We start from the raw sequence: 21,718 nt of genomic DNA on the forward strand, positions 1-21,718 counted from the left end.
CTTAAATCCTACTACTTATTCCTGCGTCTTTTGGGATCTTACAAAGCTTCAAACGACGCGTCGACTATTAAATCAGTCGTCGACGATTTTAATAGTCGACGTAATTGTGACTAGTAGACTAATCGTGGCAGCCCTAGTGTGTTGCAGTGTTTACTGTTAGCTCAATCTCTGATTTATTCTGCTCAGCTCAGTGGGCATTAAAGAAGATCAGCAGTGCATAGAAACCTCACGTCAACTCGAGTTTTGCAGGTGTAATTACAGAGCTATGCAGAAATGTAGCACATAATAAAGCCAGATGGATTGCAAATCATTTTCATTTGGATTTTATATTTACCAAAAAAGTTCTTCCCTTTAATCTGAAGTCCTTTAATTTCATATTTCTGATGTTATTATTACATTCTTAATAACACAAATGGCAAGTTACATAAAGGAAAAGTTGCAAGTATAGTTGTTTTCGATAAGTACTCTTACTTTGAAAGACAAGTGAAAAATACACATAGTGCCTTGCAAACAGCAGGTTACATATTTATTTTTGTTGTCTTCAACATATTGACACAGTTCCACAGACCAATCAACACCTAATTCTCACTCTACATCCTCTGTTTTTCTCAGAACCTTGCTAATTGGATGTCACCCTTGTTTTGTGGTGTGCGTGTGTGTGTGTGTGTGTGCGTGAGTGCGAGCGTGCGTGCGTGCGTGCGCTCCTATGCGTTTAAGCAGCTCTCCTGTGGCAGGGTCAGGGCTGTGCTTGTCAACAAACCTCAGCAATTAGCTTTGACTCGGGGCTGTTTCTTAGCTCGCAGACAACAATTCAAAACCTCCGACAGAAATAACACGTAACCTCGAGGGAGCATCTGTCAGTCACAACGCTGCCCTGTACTGCTGACGCTACGGCATATTCACTTATTTAAAACCCATGTTTGGTCAGTTTCCAAGGGAAGTCTGGCAACAGATGATGTTCCCTTTGACCTTATTCAGCGTGTAAAGTAATAGCAGCCAAAAGCCAAATCCACCGAGACACTGAAAGTCAACTCTGATTATAAGTAATGTATTTTTAATTTTTTTAAAACATTTTTACTTTACTGTGCATTTTAGTGTTACATATGACACTCAAGCGGAACATTAAGCTTGAAGTCTGGTGCTGCATTCAAATGATGGACATGTTAGTAGGAAATATGACATTCCAAACCACCAATCTTCTGCTCATATTGTTACGACTTAAATAATTCCACCCGCCCAAAGTTTGGCGTATGCCGCTTGCTGCAATCTGATACAAGCTTTTCATGGGAATGCAAATTAAGGCTTGAATGCATATTTTGGGGTTTAAAAAAAAATACTCTTGGGGACTTTTCTTGAACAGCATTTATTCCTGACAGTTCCTTCTGAAAGCTTGAGGCGTGTTTGCTAGTTAAGTTTTTTTTAGCAGCTACACTCTTGCAACGGTTGTGTCTTATTGGTGTACCCCGCAGCAATCGTTTGTTTTTGTACTGAAAAATGTTTATTACTATCTACTCATCTGCATACGGATGTGTTCACTGTAAGCAAATGGTCCCGTACATGCGCAATTTGTATGCCGTGTAGAAAACAATGCAATGCAAATACTTCCAGTGACTGTTTCTGGGTTTCAATAATTTAAATTATGCGAAAAAATTTCGAGGTCCCTGCAGGCTTTTTCAGGCGTCAAAGACTGGGAGCTTAATGCCATAGAATAATAATAATGCAGAAAAGCGTCAGGGATAATGGGCGAATGTGATTAACGATCTGTCCAAAATGGCTTTAGCGGCAGATATTTGTGTGTCTCAACAGGTTTTATGATTGCTGCTGTTTTTTGTCAGATATCCCAGCGCTGTACGGCTTTTATTTTTGCAATGCTAATTGCTGCAGATTATTTCTACTTCGAGCGATATCAGGTAAGTTCAGCCTGAACACATTTTTAGTGCCCGCTGCAGCTGAACCGATTACCATGTAATAACAGCCACACAGGCTGAAAACAGCACATGGGGTTGAGAGCTCTTCTTCTGTGGTGCCCTCGGGGAGTAGCCCGGGGAGGCAGGGAGTTTGCTGACTCAGCCCTTGTGGCCTGAACTGAGCTTTAATGAGGGAGCCGCAGACTACACTCACAGGTTTATATAGATTTGTACACATAAAACACACAATTACAAACACACAGCACACACTCCCTTTTCTCATGAGTCTCACTAAAGCGCACACACGCTCGCACCTGAGCGCACACACCTGTTTTACTTGTCAGTCCACTATTTTCACCTCTTCTCCTTTCTTTTCTGTCTTTATTCACACTTTCATTACTTCTGCAGCACACACACAGCCTCGCCCTTTGACCTTTGTAATCCTCATTAACGTGCGCTCACATTAGCCTCTGGCTGTAGCGAGCTGTAATTCGAAGTAAATGTGTTTGCGTTTATGTAAAGGGACTAATGGGGAAAAATGAGTGTTGAGGTCTGTAAATGTTTTTAAGTGTGCGTGTGTTTGTGTGTGTGCCCTGGAGAGTGTTTCTCTCTCACCAGGGGAGCCTGTCCAGCAAGCTATGAAACTCCACAGCTCTCAGGCTAAATGTGGCTGAAATGAAGGTTTAATGTGCTGGAAAAATGGTCGTTGGATTTGAATGGTGTGTGTGTGTTTTAATGGATTCTGTGGGTGTCTTTGTGTCTCTAGATGTAATTGTGTGTGTATCAATGCATTTCTTTTTATTTGTCCGTGTGTGTGTGTGTGTGTGTGTGTTTAAGAGTTGTGATTTAGAGAACTTGATGTATTTTAATTTGCACTGTATGCAGCCTGAATGGCCTTGAAGTGTTAATACTTTGTGCTTGCAGTTTCTTTTCATCTGTAGTGTGATGAAGATGATGTTTGGACTTTGATGTTACTTGTGAGAATCATTGAAGCAATAGACGCACAACGACTCCGCCATGGAATTGGTTTCATTTATTTTAGTCATACGTTACGTATAAATATACTACTTTTTAAAAAAAACCTCCAGTCATTTTGTACCGTACGTTCGTGAACGGCGAGGTGTGACCCTTTAGTTCCCCGTCTATGCCCATAAAAAAGTCAAAAACCGCATGGAATAGAAATTCGGCTGATCTTCTTTTCTCCAGTGGCAGCCCTCGACCTTGGTTTGAGTGGTGGCTGTTTTTTAAATAGCTGCTTGGATTTCCCGGTGTGACCACTTGCACTTGAGCATTTGCGATGGACTCTTGTCATCGCTGATCAGAATTGGGTCAGTTTGACACAGAATTTCTCTCTTGGTTGCCCGTAGTGAAATTAGACCGTGTTTCTGCACGGTGTCAGATCAGAACTTCCTGAGATTAGTATAAAAGTTGCAGCTGTGCTTTGGAAAGCAACTTTTAAATGACGAATAGTCCAAATTCAAATTAGTTATATTTTTTAGATTTCTTTTATAAAGTTACTCATCATCAAGGACAGATGTGGCAAAGCTCCATCAGAGCCGAAGCTTTCTCCTCCGACTGCAGTCGAAGCGAGGCTTGTTATGTAGACACCTTCACTTGTAGTGATTGTTTTGCTTTCATACTCCTGAGTGTTACCTTACTGATTAGCTCTAGCCCATGATATTAAAAGCAGTATTCATGATGGATATGCAACTAAAATTGTTGATTAAAGAATTGCTTGCTTGGAAGAAGTGAAATGCTTCTCCTTTTGAATTCCCTCCTCTTATAAATGTTAAACTGGCTTCATTTGAAACTCTTCCTCTAAGAGGAAAATCTATTTCTGACGCTAAATAAAATCGATAAACCTGGAAACCCTTATTACTGATCTTCAAAGAGCCCTTGCGAAAACATATCTTTATTTCACACACAGCATGGTATTTTTAAAATATATATATATTTTCCTTGAGGTGAAATTAGTATGTTGTCTGTGACTAGCTGCTTTTGGTCAGTTTTTCTTTAAAGTTCAGGCGTTTCCTTTGGTTTGGATCATGTCAATAAACCCAGATAAAGGGAAGTGATGTCTTGAAGATGTTTGAGCGGTTGAGCACGTGTGCTAGTTTTGAATGTGGTTAATATTTTGTGCATTAGGGGGCAAACCTTATCACAGTCGTGCTTCTGCATCAGATCTCACCTCGAGGGACGCTCGGATCACATCCCTCGAATTGGCACGTGTTGGATGGATTTTTCATTTTCTCCTCAGCTAACTGAAGCCAGCTGAACACATACGCCGGCCTAGTGGGAGTCGCAGAGAGATGGCATGAATGTAATCTTTAATCTAATAAAGGGACTCTGCAGAGGCTGGAATTAATCAGATCTGTGAGGTCTTTGAACATAAAGACGTGGAGTGAAAGACGAAGCTTTTTGAGTGGAGGGAGAATATGATTGGACATAATGAGTGTGTCTCTGTCATAGAATAAAATAGGGAGGGGGTCTAAATCACCTCAATTTTCCTTTGGACTTTATGTGCGGTCTCCATGCATTTGAGCCGCGAAGGACCACCGTGGCTTCTATTTATCTGTGCATGTTTTCAGGGAAGCCACTTCTACATTTATAGAACACCAGCTATGATTTGGACTTCCTGATTTACACCCAGTAGGACTGATTTTTGAGCCAGTGTGGTTCAGTTGGTGTTAATGCCTACCTTCAAAAATCACACAGTGTGCTGTGTTTTAATTATTCTTATTTGCCTCTTCCTGGATTAAATGGATTAAAATCAGATTTGCAGATAATGAAGTCTCTCCTTTCCCGTGTAGTTTTAAATATGGGGGAAAATGCATGAATGCTGCTTAATTTCAAGTCTAAGGGAAACTGACTAGGTATCGCCACAAAAGAGTCGTTCATCATTATCATCATCTTCTTCTTTTTAGGTGTTTATCATTTTTTGTTTCCTGTCATTGCACCTTTGTAATTGTTCTCTATATCCAGATTACAGCTAAGCATTGTCATTCCATAAAGTTAAAAAATATATATTTTTCCTGTGCTATACTGCGGTGTAACATTAAGCTACATATTTCTGAAATCTGACCTTTTGTGCTCTCTCCTCTGTTTTTCCCTTTTCCTGCAGTTAATAGCTATATATGATGAACAGGAACCCCATCATGGCGGTGATGGCACCAGTGCCAGCTCCACAGGCACCCAGAGTCCCGACCTGTTTGCTGCAGACCTCAGCGCAGGCAGCGGAGCCTCTGCTTTCCAACCTTACCAGGCCGCCAGCGAGATCGAGGTCACGCCTTCGGCCCTGCGCACCAGTAAGTCGCGAGACTGGAGAACACACGTTTCTGGATCAAGTACCATTAGGGTTATTTGCACAGACATGCATTATTTTTGACAGATGGATCATTACCCTAAAGATACAATCAGGAACTGCAACATTGGCTGATTAATATTTAATTCAGTTTGTCTTATATTCCTCACGTTATCATCTTCATTGGAGTCAAATGTCATCAACCACAGCAGTATAGAGAAAACACAACAAATCACCTTATCACGTCCCAGCCGTACCGTCGCCCTGTTCATAAATTTTGTTAATTGGACAGGAGGTGCCTTTTTTTTTTTTTCCAGACACAGATAGCCGTTTGATCCCCGGCCAAAGTGGCTAATTGGTTCTATTCGCTGCCTCCTAAATCAAATGTGACGCTGAGGCCATTCACCTCTGCAGTTTCGCTGGCCAAGTCGCTTCTTCTACTGCAATTACTCTGAGTTTGAATGGGAAAGTGACTCGTGTAGGTGATTTGTCAATTCGGATCAAGCGAGATCTTTTGCACAGAAGCGAGCAAACATGTACACGCAAATATACAGAAAGACAACCGTCACCACCCGTCCATATTTTTATCAGACTACCTAAAGTGAAAGAAAGAAGTGTTCCTACTATTTGTATTAGAATAATTAATAATTGTGGTTTTATGGGCGCCAGTTTAGCTCAGTACGTTGAGCGGGCGGCCACATGCCATGCAGCTGAGAGCAGCTGGCCCGGGTTAGCGTAGAGTCCGACCTGCGGCCCTTTGCCGCATGTCTGCCCCTGCTTTCCTGTCCTCTCTTCACTGTGTCTATTGAATACAGTTGATATAAAAAAATGTGGTTTTATTAATATAAATTTGAATAACAAAAATAGAGAAAATCATGAATTCAAAATATTTTTTTGGTTCAAAAGAAATGCGTCTAATTAATACCAAGTGTTTTTTTTAATGAATAGGATGCAGACAAAAAGATATTAAAGTAAATCTATAGTTACATACTGTATTAAAACAACTCGAAGGCTCATGTTTGCCTTTCTTTTTCTCTTTGTATTTATTTGTTTGTTGGTGCTGCGTTTCTGCGCTGTCTTCTACGGAGTTGACCGTATTTGATCAAGCGGGTAGTTGTCAGCTAATGCTAATGCTAGCTAGCTTGCTAGCCACTCTGAAGTGGCTAAGTCAGTCTGATTTAAACAGAGAATTAGCGTGTTAGCATGTATTTAGTGATCACAGCAGCACTGTAAAGTAGGCTCCTGCACTAAACTAGAAGTTTGATTAAGATTTATCACTTTTAGCATAGAGCTTGTTTACCTCTAGACTGGATGTGTCGAGCACCTTTACGTGTAGTTATCAGAAAGAGTAAAAGTTAAAAGGAGTTTTTTCATTACTGTCTTTTAATTAGCACCAAAGCCCTCTACTGTCTTATTCACTAATGACCTTTGAAATAGCATTGACTGACAGAGAAAGCACAATTTTCCTTTTCTCTTGGTCTCAATAACACACACACACAGACACACACACACACACACACACACACACAGTGCGACGGAGGTCACTTTAGCCCTAATTGCGTTTCTGGATGAGAATGCTGATTGTGAATTTTCAGTAAGAAATTGACATCTCTGCTACAATCACACCTGCCAGATATGTCCAATTTAACTTTCTTCATAATAAATTCTAACCATGCTTAATTGACGACTCAGAATCTCATCAGCTGAATTTTAATGGGTTTTAAGAAAAATGTCTGACATGGAAGAGAAGGAATTCGATTATTTTTTTCATAAGCACCCTAATGAGACTAGCTTTCAATCACTGATTTATGTTGGAGAGAAGAGGAGACGAGAAGCGCTGGACTCTGTGGGGCTTTGCCAGTTTTCTTGTTCGGCCCAGGAGCTCAAAAGAAAAATGATTAAGCTTATTAGACAGAGAGCTCTATTGAAATTCACAAATGGATTGATGTTATTTTCTTGGCTTTGTTTAATTGAAAAACCTCTGCAGATAAGAAAATAATAATTAAGGGACAATACTACTGTTGTGGACGTGTGAGGCTTTCAGATGCCAACTTGAAAAAGATTGTGTTTTTGAACATAGCAGAAAACTGAGCTTGGTGTACCCTGTGTGATTTTACGCTATTCCACATGAGAGATGATCAAAGTGAAATAATTGTGATTATTTCTTTAGTTTTTTTCTCTCCAGAGCAGTAGTCTTTTGTTGCACAGTGATGGTGAAAGTTGGCTGTTGCAGCTTGTCTTGTGATCAGAGATGGCCTGGGATCAAATGAAGGTTGGCCATCTCACAGTGCGACTGCTGCTTTGACCCGTGTCAACTAACAAAACAACAAAAATTGGGCATAAAATGATTTCACTCCATATCACACTGGTGCAAATGGTAAAAAATGGTAAAAACAACCTGATTATGAATAGACGGGGGTAAAAACGGAGCTCTGTTTGTGTCTGGGACAAAGAAGCATCATTTGTTTTGTGTGAACTAGCTGTAATGAAGACCAGGAGGGTGTAGGAAAAAATAATTAGTTGAGGAACTTTTTGCATACATCATACATTTGAAAGTACGCTATGGGGACCGTAATCGTGGCTTAGAGCAGTGGTCCCCTACCCCCGGGGGCCGGTACTGGTCCGCAAAAGTTGAGGCTCAGGTGTGAAATTTATGGTTTTTGGGTTTTTTATCGTTAACTCAGTTTCCCTGGGTCTTTTCCCGTGTTTTAGTTGTGTGTCTTATTTTGAAAGAAATATTTACATGTTACCATAGCGACCAGAGAGCATTAAGGGGCAGAGAGGAGGACGTTACTCTCAATGTTGTTGACGCATTTCAGGAGGACGCTGCTAATAAAGTTACACATTACACAGTGAATTCGTGTTTATTATTATATTTACAAAATACCACAGTTTTTGTCTTGATCGTATCATTTTATTTTATTATATTTATCCGCGACACCTTAAAGGCCGGTCCGTGAAAATATTGTCAGACTTTGAACTGGTCCATGGGGCAAAAAACGTTTGGGACTGCAGCCTTAGGCTACGTTCACACTGCAGGTCTTAATGCTCAATTCCGATTTTTTGATCAAATCCGATTTTTTTTGTCTGATCGTTCACACTACAAATAAAATGCGACAGCAAACGCGCTCTAGTGTGAACGCTCAAAGCGGCCTGCATGCGCAAAAGAAGACGTCACACACAACGCGCTCTGTTTAGACCCAGAGCAAACAGTGTTGTTTGACTGATGGCCCTTAATATAAAGACTTCGGACTTCACGTTTCCCAATTTTTGCTTTAAGTTATTTTGTTATTTACATAATAATGTAAATAACATTTACATAATAATGTAAATAACATTTACATAATAATGTAAATAACCTAATAATGATCCTTATTGCTGTTTTAGAGGAGCGGTGCTTCAAAGGATAGTTGCAGATTTCTGTCAGAATCTGCAGATTATACAGTACAAATAAAATGTTCACGTTGTCTTCCCAGCAGTTTTACCGGATGGCCAGGAAGCGTTCGTGTCTTCTCTGGCGCTGATAATCGGCGTATGTCTTGTGTCAGTGATGTAAAAGACGGATTTAATGCGACATGACCGTTCAAACAGCAGTCGCTTTCTGAAACATCAGATATGTATCAGATTCAGTACCACATACGAAAGTGACCCAGATCGGATTTGAAAATATCGGATTTGTGCCGTTCACACTGTCATAGCATGATCGGATATGGGTCGCATAGGGTCAAAAAAATCTAATTTGATGCGCTTTCGCCTGCAGTGTGAACGTAGCCTTAGAGTTTCCAAATCCTATGTTTTTATATCGGGAATGTTATTGCCGAACTGCCCTGCATCCCTTAAATATTGCAATTACTTCTAAATGACATTGCATACCTCCTCATTTAATTTGATTAGGTCTTGTACTCAAAGAGTTATGCAGACTCTGGTGTAATTTATTCTGTGTTTTATTGCAGCTGCGTTCATGACATAGGTGCTGTCATTATGCACTTCTTTTTTTCTCACTTATGAGATGTCTGAAGTAGCGTGAAATTTGAGCTGGTGAACGGTATCTTAACCGGCACTCATTAACCAAGCTGTTGTGCTGTAGTTAGAATAATTGTTTTCTGATCACTGCGTCTGACAAGATGAACAAAAGGTTAATGACTGCAGCTGTGCCGCGAGATCACAATGGCATTTATGATGAGCGATGACAAAGAAGGGTAGCGACCTGTCTTTGTTTAAAGCATTGACTGCGTGAAACCGCCAAGCATTTTCCACAGCGCCGATGCAAATTCAGTAGATGTGGGTTTGGGACACATTAGTCTTGACCGTGATTCGGTTCGAGGGAAGCACCCCTGCATCCTAATGCCCTCCTGGGAGTTGCAGTTTCAGCTGTAGGTGTTGTTGAGACCTGTCAGGCAGCCCGCACTCTGTCCCCTCCTGAACTCCATCCCCCAGAGAGCCACTGCCTCCCACAGCTCAGAGCGATTCATATCCCACGCTCTGGATGACCCAGAAGAACCACCGAGCCAAGTACATGAGTGTACACATTTACACACTCTCATCAACCACTGTAGCTGTGGGCTCTAGTACTTCCAAACATAAACAACATTGGTCACTGATTTGTGCACATCCGAAATTTAAACTCATCATTAATGTGTATTCTTTACACAAGTTGAACACACACACAAAGATCCACTTAATGTGAACGCATCCTACTCTAAACAAAAGTATTAGATGATCTCATGCGCAAACTCACCAGGAAACACAAATAAACAGGCACACTAACACACACACAGACAAACACAGTCAATCTAGTCTCACAATACACACACACACACACACACAAACAAGCTGTTGACTCAGATACACACCCTTTGGGAAGATCACAGCATTTCCTGTATGAGCACACACCACCATCTCCAAACATCTGAAAGCTTGTAAACAGCAATATGTTTTGGAAGAGAACATGGGAACATGACACTTGGCGTGGTCATCCCGAGACGGCGCTCGGGCTTTTTAAACACTTCTAATCTTTTATAATCCGTGTCTCCTGTGTGGTCTGATGGCTTCCCTTTCAGCTAATCAAATGAGCTCGTGGAAATTTCCAGAGGTTATTTTTATTGTCATAACGTCGTGCCTTGTGTACAAGCGCGGGCTGCGGTGTTTTCGTGCGCGCTGCCCCTGTTGGAGGTTGTTATTTGGACCTTGGCCCACCACCCACACACTGGAACTTTTCAGAGTGAAGAGTTTTAATGGAAGGCATCCACTAACGCTGGGGTGTCTCAATAGGCTCTTCCTCGTATTGTTGTTCCCACACAGAGCCTGCTGCTCTGCGTTATGGGTGAGATGCACTGACAGTAAAGCAGGGCTGCCTGATTAGACTTGTGGCGATAAATCACATTAATTTACAATGGGATGATAATGGAATCTGTTTCTTTTATTAGCCCACATTGTTTGAGACGTAAAATTTGTTCCAGCAAATTTACATCAATCATCTCCAAACTGTCTTCTTCCTCAGCCTTTGCCGATAGTCTTTAACAGCTAGAGCCAAGGTTTTCTTTTGTTGTTTGTTTTTCACATACATAAGTATGAAAGTGGAACTTTTCCATTGAAAAGTAAAAAACAAAAAGGTACAACAATGCTTTGACGCCCGGGTGTATGACCTGTTCCTCAGATATGCCCCTCCACGTCCGGCGCAGCAGTGACCCTGCTCTGATGACCATCAATGGGCCGTTCAGCGGCGGTGAGTCACGGGTCCAACCAGATGAGACGCCATCAAGGAAGAACCCAACCCGCTGGTCGACCACCGCTGGCTTCCTGAAAGCTCGGCACTCGTCTGGCACAAATAGCCTGGAAAGGAAGGTTGGTGCTTGGATGTGAAAACCAGACATGGCTTTGCGCTAGCTAATTTTGAATAATTTGACGGTAATGAAGGAAATTGCACACACAAAACTGCATGAGGGATGCCATTGTCTTTTTAGTACAAATGCACTAAAGGTTTCTTTGCATCTGTTATATATCAACATCTTGTTTTCGGCACCATAGAACTCCTTAAAAGCTGCTTTATGGCTTTTTGTACTTTCCCAAGCTGAAACTGATCACATTGAACATTTGCACCCTTCTGCTCGGTTTGTGCCTAAAGCCACATACCTCCACACTGTTGTTTAAGATGCACCTCCCAATAAGTCTGAATAAACATCATCGACTAAGAGATGCTCGTTGTATCTAGCTTGCTTGTATTTAACCACAGAAGCCACAACTCTGCTATTTGGACATCTGTGATTTTCTTGCTTTTGTAGCTCTGCTGAGCCACAGATAGACTCACTTTACTTCCAACATCTTCTGTCTCTCCTTTTCTTTTTGTAAAAGTAACTGTTTAATGTTTTGCTCAGAGCCCACCAGACACCCACCGACTTGTGTTTGTCAGTGTGAAGACTAGGATTGCCACGATTAGTCGACTAGTTACGATTACGACGACTATCAAAATCGTCGAAGACTGATTTAATAGTCGACACGTCGTTTGAAACTTTGTAAGATCCCAAAAGCCGCAGGAATAAGTAGTAGGATTTAAGAGTGTAATAACGGACTGAAACAGAAGATGGCAGCACTGCACGTACAAGGATGCCAGCTGCCGTTAAACCCCGAAGAAGAAGAAGCTGTGTCCCAGAATTCATAGCGCAGCCCAGCTCAGTTTCCAACAATGGTGGCAGCTAGTTAGTTTTAATATTACTCTTATTATTCTTTCTGGGTCACAAAATAAACGTTTAACATATTTTTCAGCAAGAATGTAGCTGTGTAAACCTCAAATATCTGCTCAGTTTATCAAGACGCCACATATTTTCAAAAGCGGTCCAACGTTTTCGGAGACATCTGTTAGCCACTAGCTCGATAGCTAGCTGGGGGCAAGGATCACTATAGCCCGTGAGAACACCGGACTCCGGGCAAATCGTTTTCAAACCCACTGCCATCTTTTGCTACTCAGGTTAAATATATATAAGTCACTTAGATAACTTCAAAAGGTTATTGTTTGGCTTTTTTTTAGTATTTTATTTGTTCCTAAGTAAATCGGTTTGGCTGAGATGAAAGTTATAGTTTTTACACAGCTGAATAAACCAAGCAGACAACTGCTTATCAGAAGTGTGAGATGCTCGAGAATATACTCCGGTGTACACACACCAGCTCACAACTATAAAGTGGTCCGTCTGTCTTTTAAAAAGAGTTGTGAGCAAATTCAGCGCAGGTTGATTAGCCTTTATTGTTAAGGTTTTAATGCTAGATGTGCATTTTTCAGTAAGAAAAGAAACATTTACTTAACAAAAAGTCTGAGAAATGTAGTAACAGTATTAAAAGTAAAAACAAAAACTATAGCTTTTTTTTTTTCTTGTAGGGTAAAGGGATGGACACATACCGCAGTCTGCCACGAGATGCTGGGACCTGGGCCAATCAGAGAGAATTCCAGAGAGAGACAGCACGGTCATCGCTCAGCGCCAATCATCCCATGGTGGACCGCTGGCTGGAGAGACAGGAACAGGTAGGAGTTTATTTCTGCATGTGTACTACCAGGGCTTTCCTTCAAAGCAGTGCATTCTGTCTGTGTATTGTTCCCAAAGTGTGTGTGGAAAGTGAAGACATGAGGATTAATCAACTGTTCCGGAAGAAAGCACTGCATCTGTTAGACATTTATGGCTTTACATGACACGCACACCTGATAAGTTCAACTCTCCAGGTTAAGAGATTTACTGCCAGTTCTACCCTGAGACTACCCATCAGGCCCAGGCTCTTTGAAAGCCTGTCTGAGTGGCCTAGATCCACTCCAGAGCCCGAGCCCAGTTCTATGACTCCCCTTGGATCTCTGCAGAAAGGTTAAAAAGTGAAGAATTCCTACCATAAATCCACAATGAGTGAGCAGCTGAGGATGGGGAAATAACATAATGTTGATATAGTAAATAACATAAGCACCCGTAGTACATATGGTTTTGTTTAACTGGATCCCGAGAACATTTCAGAGTTGGGGGATATTTTCCCACTCGGGTCATGTATGCCATGAAGTATAACATGGAGTTTTTCGGAATATCACAATAAATACTGATGACTCTGTATGATCTGCATGTATCCTTTGGATTGTATTTGGTTTGGAAATGAACAGTTTTCAGTTTCATAGCTTCAGGATGTTTTTCTGTTGGTTGGCCTTTCAGCTTTGCACTAGTAGAACTGTTTAGCTTCGATGACTTGGGTTTAAAGTCGAGTCCTGTGTTGAAATAATGATGATCTCTTGTGTAATGCAGAAGATGAAACGGAAGAAAACAAAGCAGTCGATTCGTCTTTGATCCACAATCGTTGTGAAAACTGAGCGTTCATTAAAATGTTTCACTTTAATGCCCATAGTGTCAACTGAACATATCATAAAGGCTAGCATCAAAGTGTGGTTGTGGAGATGAGCTGATCTTGGGTTTGAATGCTTCACGTTTAATGGATTTAGATTCTGTGTCTCTTGGTTTGTCAGCTCTTAACGCTAACCACATGGCCAGTTGAAAATGTTGAATTTTATAAACATTCAGGCCGTTTCTTCATGCTCATGAAGAAATCCAACATCATCAGCGTTTTTTTTGTCACCCAACAAAAAAGTAACAAATTCAAACTATTTATTTGTTAGTTTGTTTTTCGTTTTCATGCATATGTTCTTTACAATTAGCTAAACGTTGCCTACGCTGTGCTCTGGTTGAACCTCATTAAGAAATAATCTGTGATATGTCATAATTTCCTGGTTCTCGTTCTGTAATAGCCAGAACAATTTAACCTGTTTCTCAGAAGCTTTAAAAGCAGTTTGAAACTGTTTATGGATTAATGTTGATTCATTGTCTTAAGCACTTCGATTCTCTGCAAAGTGCCATTTAGCTTAAAGTGGTTGCTTCCTTTGTTGTTATATAAGGTCTTTTGTAAACTGGTTGATGGGTTAAATGTACAACAAGTTGTCACCATTTATTAGTTTGGGGCTGCGCCGTTTTCCTCCTTCCGCCTTACAACAGGTTTTAGTTTGAAGGGGATCAAGTGATGGAATAAGTGCAGGATGTGTAGTTGGTATTAATGACCTGCTGAAAGCCATCTGCCCTCCTAAAGTCACACACATGCACACTCGAGCACATGTTCCCCAACCATATGTTCATCCTGACAGCTCCCACAATGACAGGACCAACTACAATATTCTGTGTGGCCTGTGAGTGTGTGAGTGTGTGTCTCTCTCCTTGTGATGGAGAGAGACAGCTTTTTTTGTGCTAGCTCTGCAAGAGCTCAGGTGGAGTGTGAGTGTGTGTGTGTGGCCGAGCAGAAAAAAAACCAATGAAACGGTTTGAATCTGTTCCATTACATCATATGTAAAGTTGGACTGGTTTTTGCAGTGTTACAAACGCAGTCTTGAGACCTCACGAGTTGCTTGTGTTGGCCGACTCTGCACGGGAACCTTCTGTGTGCAGGGTTGTATCACATTGATTTAAGCTGCAGTTAGCTTACTTTGTTCCAGGAAGGATGGTGCAACTTTAGTGCATGATGAGAAAAGCCTTGATTTTGTTCCGGACTTTTACTGTAATCAAATGAAAGAATATGAGATATACCAGACCAGGGGGGTAGGGTGGCTTGTGTTTGAAGCTAAAGTCTGCTGGTATACACTTGATTATAGACCGTGACTGCTGCTTTATTAAGTTTAAAATGCTCTCGTTTGTCTTATTCTATTGTTGCATTGACCGAAGCACTGTCCATCACTATATTTCATTTTGTTAGTCTGAATTTAAATGAAAAGGAGACATTTTTTGTTTTATATAGAAATGCAACCCTCTAAACCAGACCCGGCCCTCTGAGAAGTTTTGTCTTTAGACATCATGTCTGAATTATGAAATAGCACAAAGTCTGCTGCCTGTTTAGGTAAAAACAAATGTTCATTTTTAGCTTTGTAGTTGTATTTTTTTTTTTTTTAATTGTTTGAGTCAAAGTTGGAAAATTACCCATTTATCTTATACTAAAGTTGAAGCGTGCCGCTGGATTTATCTACTATGTAAAAAAAAAAATGCTTTTAAGGTGGAACAGTGTTAGCATTAGCATAACCGAAAAACTAGCTTCATAATGAGCTTTGTTGATGAAAGCCCTCTGTGAAGTGAGCGTGTGCCTTTACCTCCTGTTGGGTTCAAAAAAGATTTTTTTTTTATGTGGATTCCTTGTTGCTAAGTGCATTTAGCTTTACCACAGTAAAGGCATTTTTGATTAACTTTGAAAACCTGCAGAGTAGCTAGGTCAAAGCAGGAAGTGTTGGATAAAAAGTCGACAGAACACGTGCTGTGCTTGGGGTGCAGCTCATCTAGTAACCGATAAAGGGAAAATCCAGTCTTGTTGAAATCAACCAAAACCAGGAGTGCAAAAAGAGAGCAGTCTGAATCCTGAGATTATTTGTGCATATGCCATCATTATTTTAAACTTTAAAAACATTTAATATGAGCATCTACTTCCACTTTGACTATAGCAAAACGGAGCCATTTAATTATCAGTTGTCACGTTCAGCACCGTCTTCGTACACAGTGTAACAGACTTTTGATTGACCTTTGCTCAGGCTGAAAGAAAGCCATCTCACTAGACTCCATGTGAAAATCACAATGATCAAGGTAAAAAAATCCCCTCCCTAAAGAATGCAACTAAATAAGTGAGTGACCGAGATTTCAGCTTTAATTCATTTGTACACACCCACACAGTGCTGAAGCAAGACAAATCACCTATATAGGTGTAACATGGATATGCTTGACCTTTGATATTATAAAAGGTCAACATTTAACTACCACTTAAACATACAACATTTAGGTCCATACGTCTGTGTGCGCATGTGTATGTATAGTGCGAGCAGCAGGAAACATCCTGGGCAGGTTGCCAGTCTGACAGACAATCACTCACACTCAGCTTGACACCTATGGGCATTTAGAATCACCAGTTAACCTAACCCCACTAACTGCGTGTCTTTGGGCTTTAGAAGGAAGCTGGTCTACCTGAAGGGAACCCACGCATACACAAGAACATGCAAACTTTACACATAAAGACGCTAAAACCCTACATCCTACCCTAACCCCAGCAATCCCTGGCCAACATGGCTGCACAGGCATGTAAGCCATGGGTCATTTAAAAATAACACCACACATTAGCAGAATGTAGACCAAAAGAAAAAAATTGTAGAGTTTGAAGTTATCGTGGTGCATAAAAACCTGTGGGAGAAGCTGCAGCAAGGGTGTGATTTTTAAGCATCTTCTCTTAATAGTGCTGATTTGGAATATTTCATGTATTTTTAATGGATGTACAGTTTCTGTATAGTTCCTAAACTTCCTCTTGAGAAGCAAGAAGAATCCCTCCACGGCACAATTAGCCCAGAAAGCCATTTTCCAGCAGTGTATAAAACCTTTGTTAACAATATAAAATAGAATGGTGTGGCGAAGAAGAATAGCAGAGCAAGAATAGAATATGCAGTGATTTAATTAGAATAGAGCAGCTCGGAATGATGAATTAAGCAAAGCAATTTCCTCAAGTTAGTTTCATCTTATCTTCCCGGAATGAATAACGTCGAACAGACGAGTACGAAAATGAAGAGAAGAATTAGAATAGAGCATCATATATTGGAGTAGGCCTATTTTACTCCTGAGGAGAATTCAGCCTCTCTCATAACAAAACGCACAGAACAGGGCATAGCTTTGCACTGAAGTGAGCCAGATTGAATTGCATTGAAATGAATGAAACTATTCTCTGCTCCAAAGTGGTTAATTGTGCGTGCCTGGAGCAGCACTGGCAGCTTCCTGACACACAGCTAAAATAAAAAAATTGAGCTGCAATAGTTTTGAGCAGCGTTCACAAGCCCCCTAAACTACCAGCCTCCTTTGGCAACAGGTAGGGGGTCGCCATGGCAACAGCGAGCTGTCATTCGAGTGTGTATTAATGAGAGCCGGGTGGAGGTGCTGAGGCTATGCAGAGAAAAGAGGCCTGCACTGTGCTGCCGTCTGCGTTTGTGTGTATATTCATGAGTCGTGAGGGCATTTATGGATCTTTGCATCTGTGTGTGTGTGTGCGTGTGTGTGTGTCAAAAATCCAAACAGTTTTCAAGTGGGTTGCAAATCAACCAATTAAGAGGAAATACCAAAAGCCACTGAACCACCTGCAGTGTTAGTGAGCTGAACCCTGACAACACACTCACACTCACACACACGCACGCACACACACTCTCACTGTAACATGTCAGGGTCAGTCTTAGACGGCGGTCTCTGAGGACTTGCAGGTCAGTGCATGCCTGCTTCTGTTTGGTGCACTGGGTGTGTTTCTTTTTAATATCTGGCATCTGTGTTTATGTGACTTGCACTTGTATGTAGTTTAGATACAAAACTGTATATTTGTCTGCGTTTATTTGTCCATTAAATGTCAGCAAATTAATAAATTGTAATAAATTGATTTAAAAAAAGATCAGATTGGTGGATAAAAAAATAAAAAAATAAAGAACTCCAACTCACAATTTTATGATTCAAATAAAGGCTCCTTTTATTTCTACCTAAAAATTCAATAACTGAGAACTGGGATGAACAACTCACAGGACCACAGTGAGTTTCTTTCTGTGCATGTGTAATATGCCTGGAGTGCTTCCCTTGACATTCCTGATGCCCAGAGCTGGAGCTTCCATAGTGTTAATGCAGGAAATGTACTTTCTCTTCTCAACTCATTTCTAACACTCATACATATCCTTAAACTCAGGCATAATGTTGTTTTTTTTGTTGTTTTTTTCTATTAGTTGAAGTAAACAATCGTAAACAATTTTAATTCTATTTACTTATTTATTTTATAGTTAATTGTTGTTGTATCTGCATATTTACGCCACGATTAGGAGTAATCTGCTTACTTCGTATTCTTATTAGGATTGTTTCATACTTTTAGGTGAGTGGTGGACTGTGGGCTAGTTTAAAACAATTACCATTTGATAGCAAGACGTCTTTCCAGACAACTATAAAATAAAGTCAAATGATTTTTGAAGGAAATGCTTTTGATTTTTCTATCAGCAGCTCCAGGGATGCTCGCTACAGATTATCTACTGACAAAGCTGCAGCCGCCATGGCCTCAGAAACAGTACAGACCTCATTAAACTGGCTGTAGCCTTTATAAAATCTGAGATATTTTTTTCTCAAAATGTAATATTAAAAGAATAAAAAAAATCCTTGGTAGCATAAAGCAGCTCAGTGTATCACAGCATGTGATGCAGCGATCACAGAAGCTTGTTTTGCTGCTGCGTGTCCTCAGCCATTAGACTGCTGGGGGACCAGGTTATCTTTCATGGTGGGATGGAGGCTTCACACGGCTCACTGGGGATGTTGTTGTTACAGACATTCTGACGGTGGATCTGCTCACACACCTACAGACCTGTGCAGGAATGTCAGTGCCTTTGCATATCTGCACTGTGAGCTTTGCTACACACGAGTAACATGTTACATTGCAAGCTTGCAGATACTAGCACAATGTTATGATCCGTCCACATGATAAACGTACACGAAGATTTCATTAAAACACAGAAGTACCTTATACTGCTGTTATGGATTCAAGGCATTCCTTAGCCAGAGTGATCAAGGCCGTGTGCACACCTACACAATAAAAGCAAATTACACTCGGAAGTGTGCACAAAAACAAAAATGTGTAAGCACACACACAAACGCACATTCCTCTGCTGCTTTGCTGTTAACAAGCCTCCATGCATTGTGTGTAGTGGAGGGTTGAGTCCCTCAGGTGCACAATGCAACTTTAGCAGGATAAATCATGCAAACCTGAGCCGCACAGTCATAAATCACCTCAGACTGTGTGAGACTGTGTACGTATGTGCACTGAAACCTGCATGTTCAAGTTTTGTGGCATGTCTGTGTCTCTGTGTATATGATCTTCTTTTATTTTGTTGTTTTTTTTTCCATTTGTGCAGCTGTCTGGTGTACATATCATTTTCTGTGTGATGGTTCAGGAGATTTGTGGGTGCATACTATAGAGTGTGTGTGTGTGTGTCTGTGCGTTAATAAGACAGATGAAAGTGATGGGTGAAAGCAGTACGATCAGTGCAAACAGATTCTGTGCAAGCGACCAGTAGGTGCTGCTGTGGAGCTTAGATTGAAGGTGTTTCCTTCTGTTTTTGTACAATATGTTGGTGTGGTGTAAATGAGTGTATCGATAAATGCTGTAGGTGTGTGTTTGCAGATGTGTGAACTGTGTTAATCTGCTGTCACCTTGTTATAATGAGCCTCTAATCTTTTTTTCTTCTCACTCTTCCAATGTTATTATTTTAATTTGAACTTTGTTATTCTGTCTCATACATCATAACCCTCATGTCTTTTTTTTTTGGTGCCACTCTTTCAGCTCCATGCACACTGTAGGTAATTACAGTCTTCTTTTCATTCAATCAGTTTTCTTTTCTTTGTCTCATCTTAACATTTGTGCTCATTAGCTTTGATGTCCACTCGTCAGACATGACATACACCTACTACAGCATACTGCTATTTATACATTTTTTCTTTTTACTTATAGTAGTGCTAATTTAGAAAAAGAAATCTCCACAGCACAGATAAAATTATGCTTTTCTAGGACTAAATGGCTTCATGAACACTTGTAAAGAGTACTAGGAATAGTATACGTATACAGTTATGTGAAAAAGAAAGTGCACCCTCTTTCAGCTGTAACATTTTATGTATTAGGACATAATGGAAATAATAATCTGGTCCTCTGCAGGTCTTAAAGATGATGTAAATACAACCTCGGGTGAATTATTACACCATGTTGTTAATTATTTAACAATAATTAAGCCAAAAATGCAGAATCAGTGGAAAAAAGCTGAGTTTACCCTTCCTGCTTCCATAGGAATTAAGGTGGTAAGTAGCAGCCAGGTGCCGCTAATCAGATCTGTTTAATTAATTCATTATCAGCAAGTGTGAGGGGACCTAAAAAAAGCAGGACTCTTGACAGTTTGCTGGACTGGAGCCTTCAAGTGTTAACGCAGTGACACCAGCAATGATCCTAAAGAAGCAATTGTTGCTGTCCATCAATCTGGGAAGGGTTGTAAGAACATTTCAGAACTATTTGAAGTGCGTCATTCTAAAGTGTGAGAGATTATTCGCAAGAGCAAACCATTTGAGACAGCTGCCCAGGAGTGCATGCCCCACCAAATTCACCCCAAGGTCAGAGAACCTGAAAAAAACCAAGAACTATATCTCAGACTCTACAGGCCTCAGTTAGCATAGAAAACGTCAGCACAAACGGCCACACATTAAACTGTCAGGCTAAATGGTGGAGGGGCAATGATTTTGGCTTGCTTTGCAGCCAGAGGACTTGGGAGGCTTGCAGTCATTGAGTTGACCGTGACCACTTCTGTATGCCAAAGACTCAATCTGTCTGACAGAGTGTGTCATGCAACAGGACAAGGATCCCGAGCACACCAGCAGATCTACAGCAGGAATGACTGGTGGGAAAAAGAATAAAGACAGAATCAAGTGAATGGCCCTGTCAAAATCCAGACCTCAACCTGATTGAAATGTTGAGGCAGGACCATAACAGAGCTGTGCAGACAAATCTCAATAAACTAAAGCAAGGTTGTGGGAAGAGCCAAAATTCATCTAATAATATGAAAAGAGCACAGAAAATGCTTACTTTAAGCTATTACTGCTAAATGGACTTCTACAAGTTGTAAATCATTGAGTGTACTTTGTTTTTCACACACTGCACCTTCATTCTGGCTTAATTTTTGCTAGATAAGATGAAGATGAAATCTTTTATTTGCCTTTTTCACACAGTCACCAGGTCTGGGTGAATATCTGGGGGGAATCTTACAGTCAAATAATACAAATATAAAACAAAATGCACACAGAGGAAAAGGTTTGTTTTTTAAGAGATGAAGATAAGAACAAAGAGGCATGTGTCAAGTAACTGACATATTGCCAGTTATGCAATTGTAACTAATGACAGAGTAATATGTCATGTTTACTATCTAAGGACATATCTACCTAATTGTCATCCCTCCTCCTCTTTCTTTCACATACTTGTGAACAAAAGATTAAATTCATTTATATCTAGTAATCTGGTATTGTGACAAGACTGGCTATGTCTAACAGGAGGCTCTTCTTACACTGTGAGAAGTTGAAATACGATCCAGGAAGTATATGGAATATCTCCAGGAGCTTGCAGTGTTAACATACTGGCAGTTATTTATCGTCCATCTCAACGATCATGAGGTTAAAAGCAGAATAATGCTATTCAAGCCAGCGTTGCACCGGCCCGTCAGTCCCATTGCCAGCTCACATGTGCTTACAGAAATTTCTTTTAATTCTGCATTTTTCCCATAGAGCCAAAGCTGGCCTTTCTGCAGCTCATGTTTCAACTTTAAACAGACTTGAACTGTGAGAATGAAGACTCAGATGTTTATGTACTTAGCCAAACATGACCAAAGTGACCTTGAAATGACGATCTGCTGGTTGTGACCAGCTATTGCTAGCTTGTTTAA

At 40.6% G+C, this 21,718-nt stretch overlaps 1 protein-coding gene across 15 annotated transcripts in view; it reads left to right on the forward strand.

Annotated features, from left to right (window-relative positions):
- The window catches only part of pard3ab (par-3 family cell polarity regulator alpha, b), a 373,665-nt gene that overhangs the window by 118,049 nt on the left and 233,898 nt on the right, over positions 1 to 21,718 (forward strand). For all 15 annotated transcript variants that reach the window (XR_014870592.1, XM_085140456.1, XM_085140460.1 and 12 more), the window contains 3 exons: positions 5,029 to 5,212; positions 10,865 to 11,052; positions 12,578 to 12,721. Coding sequence is in view for 14 of the 15 variants with exons in the window: in XM_085140456.1 (XP_084996582.1) it covers positions 5,029 to 5,212; positions 10,865 to 11,052; positions 12,578 to 12,721 (516 nt within the window). In the remaining variant the exon portion in view is untranslated. The remainder of the gene's footprint in view (positions 1 to 5,028; positions 5,213 to 10,864; positions 11,053 to 12,577; positions 12,722 to 21,718) is intronic.

The sequence above is a fragment of the Neolamprologus multifasciatus genome, chromosome 18 (assembly GCF_963576455.1).
Source record: "Neolamprologus multifasciatus chromosome 18, fNeoMul1.2, whole genome shotgun sequence".
In the NCBI taxonomy this organism is placed as follows: domain Eukaryota; kingdom Metazoa; phylum Chordata; class Actinopteri; order Cichliformes; family Cichlidae; genus Neolamprologus; species Neolamprologus multifasciatus.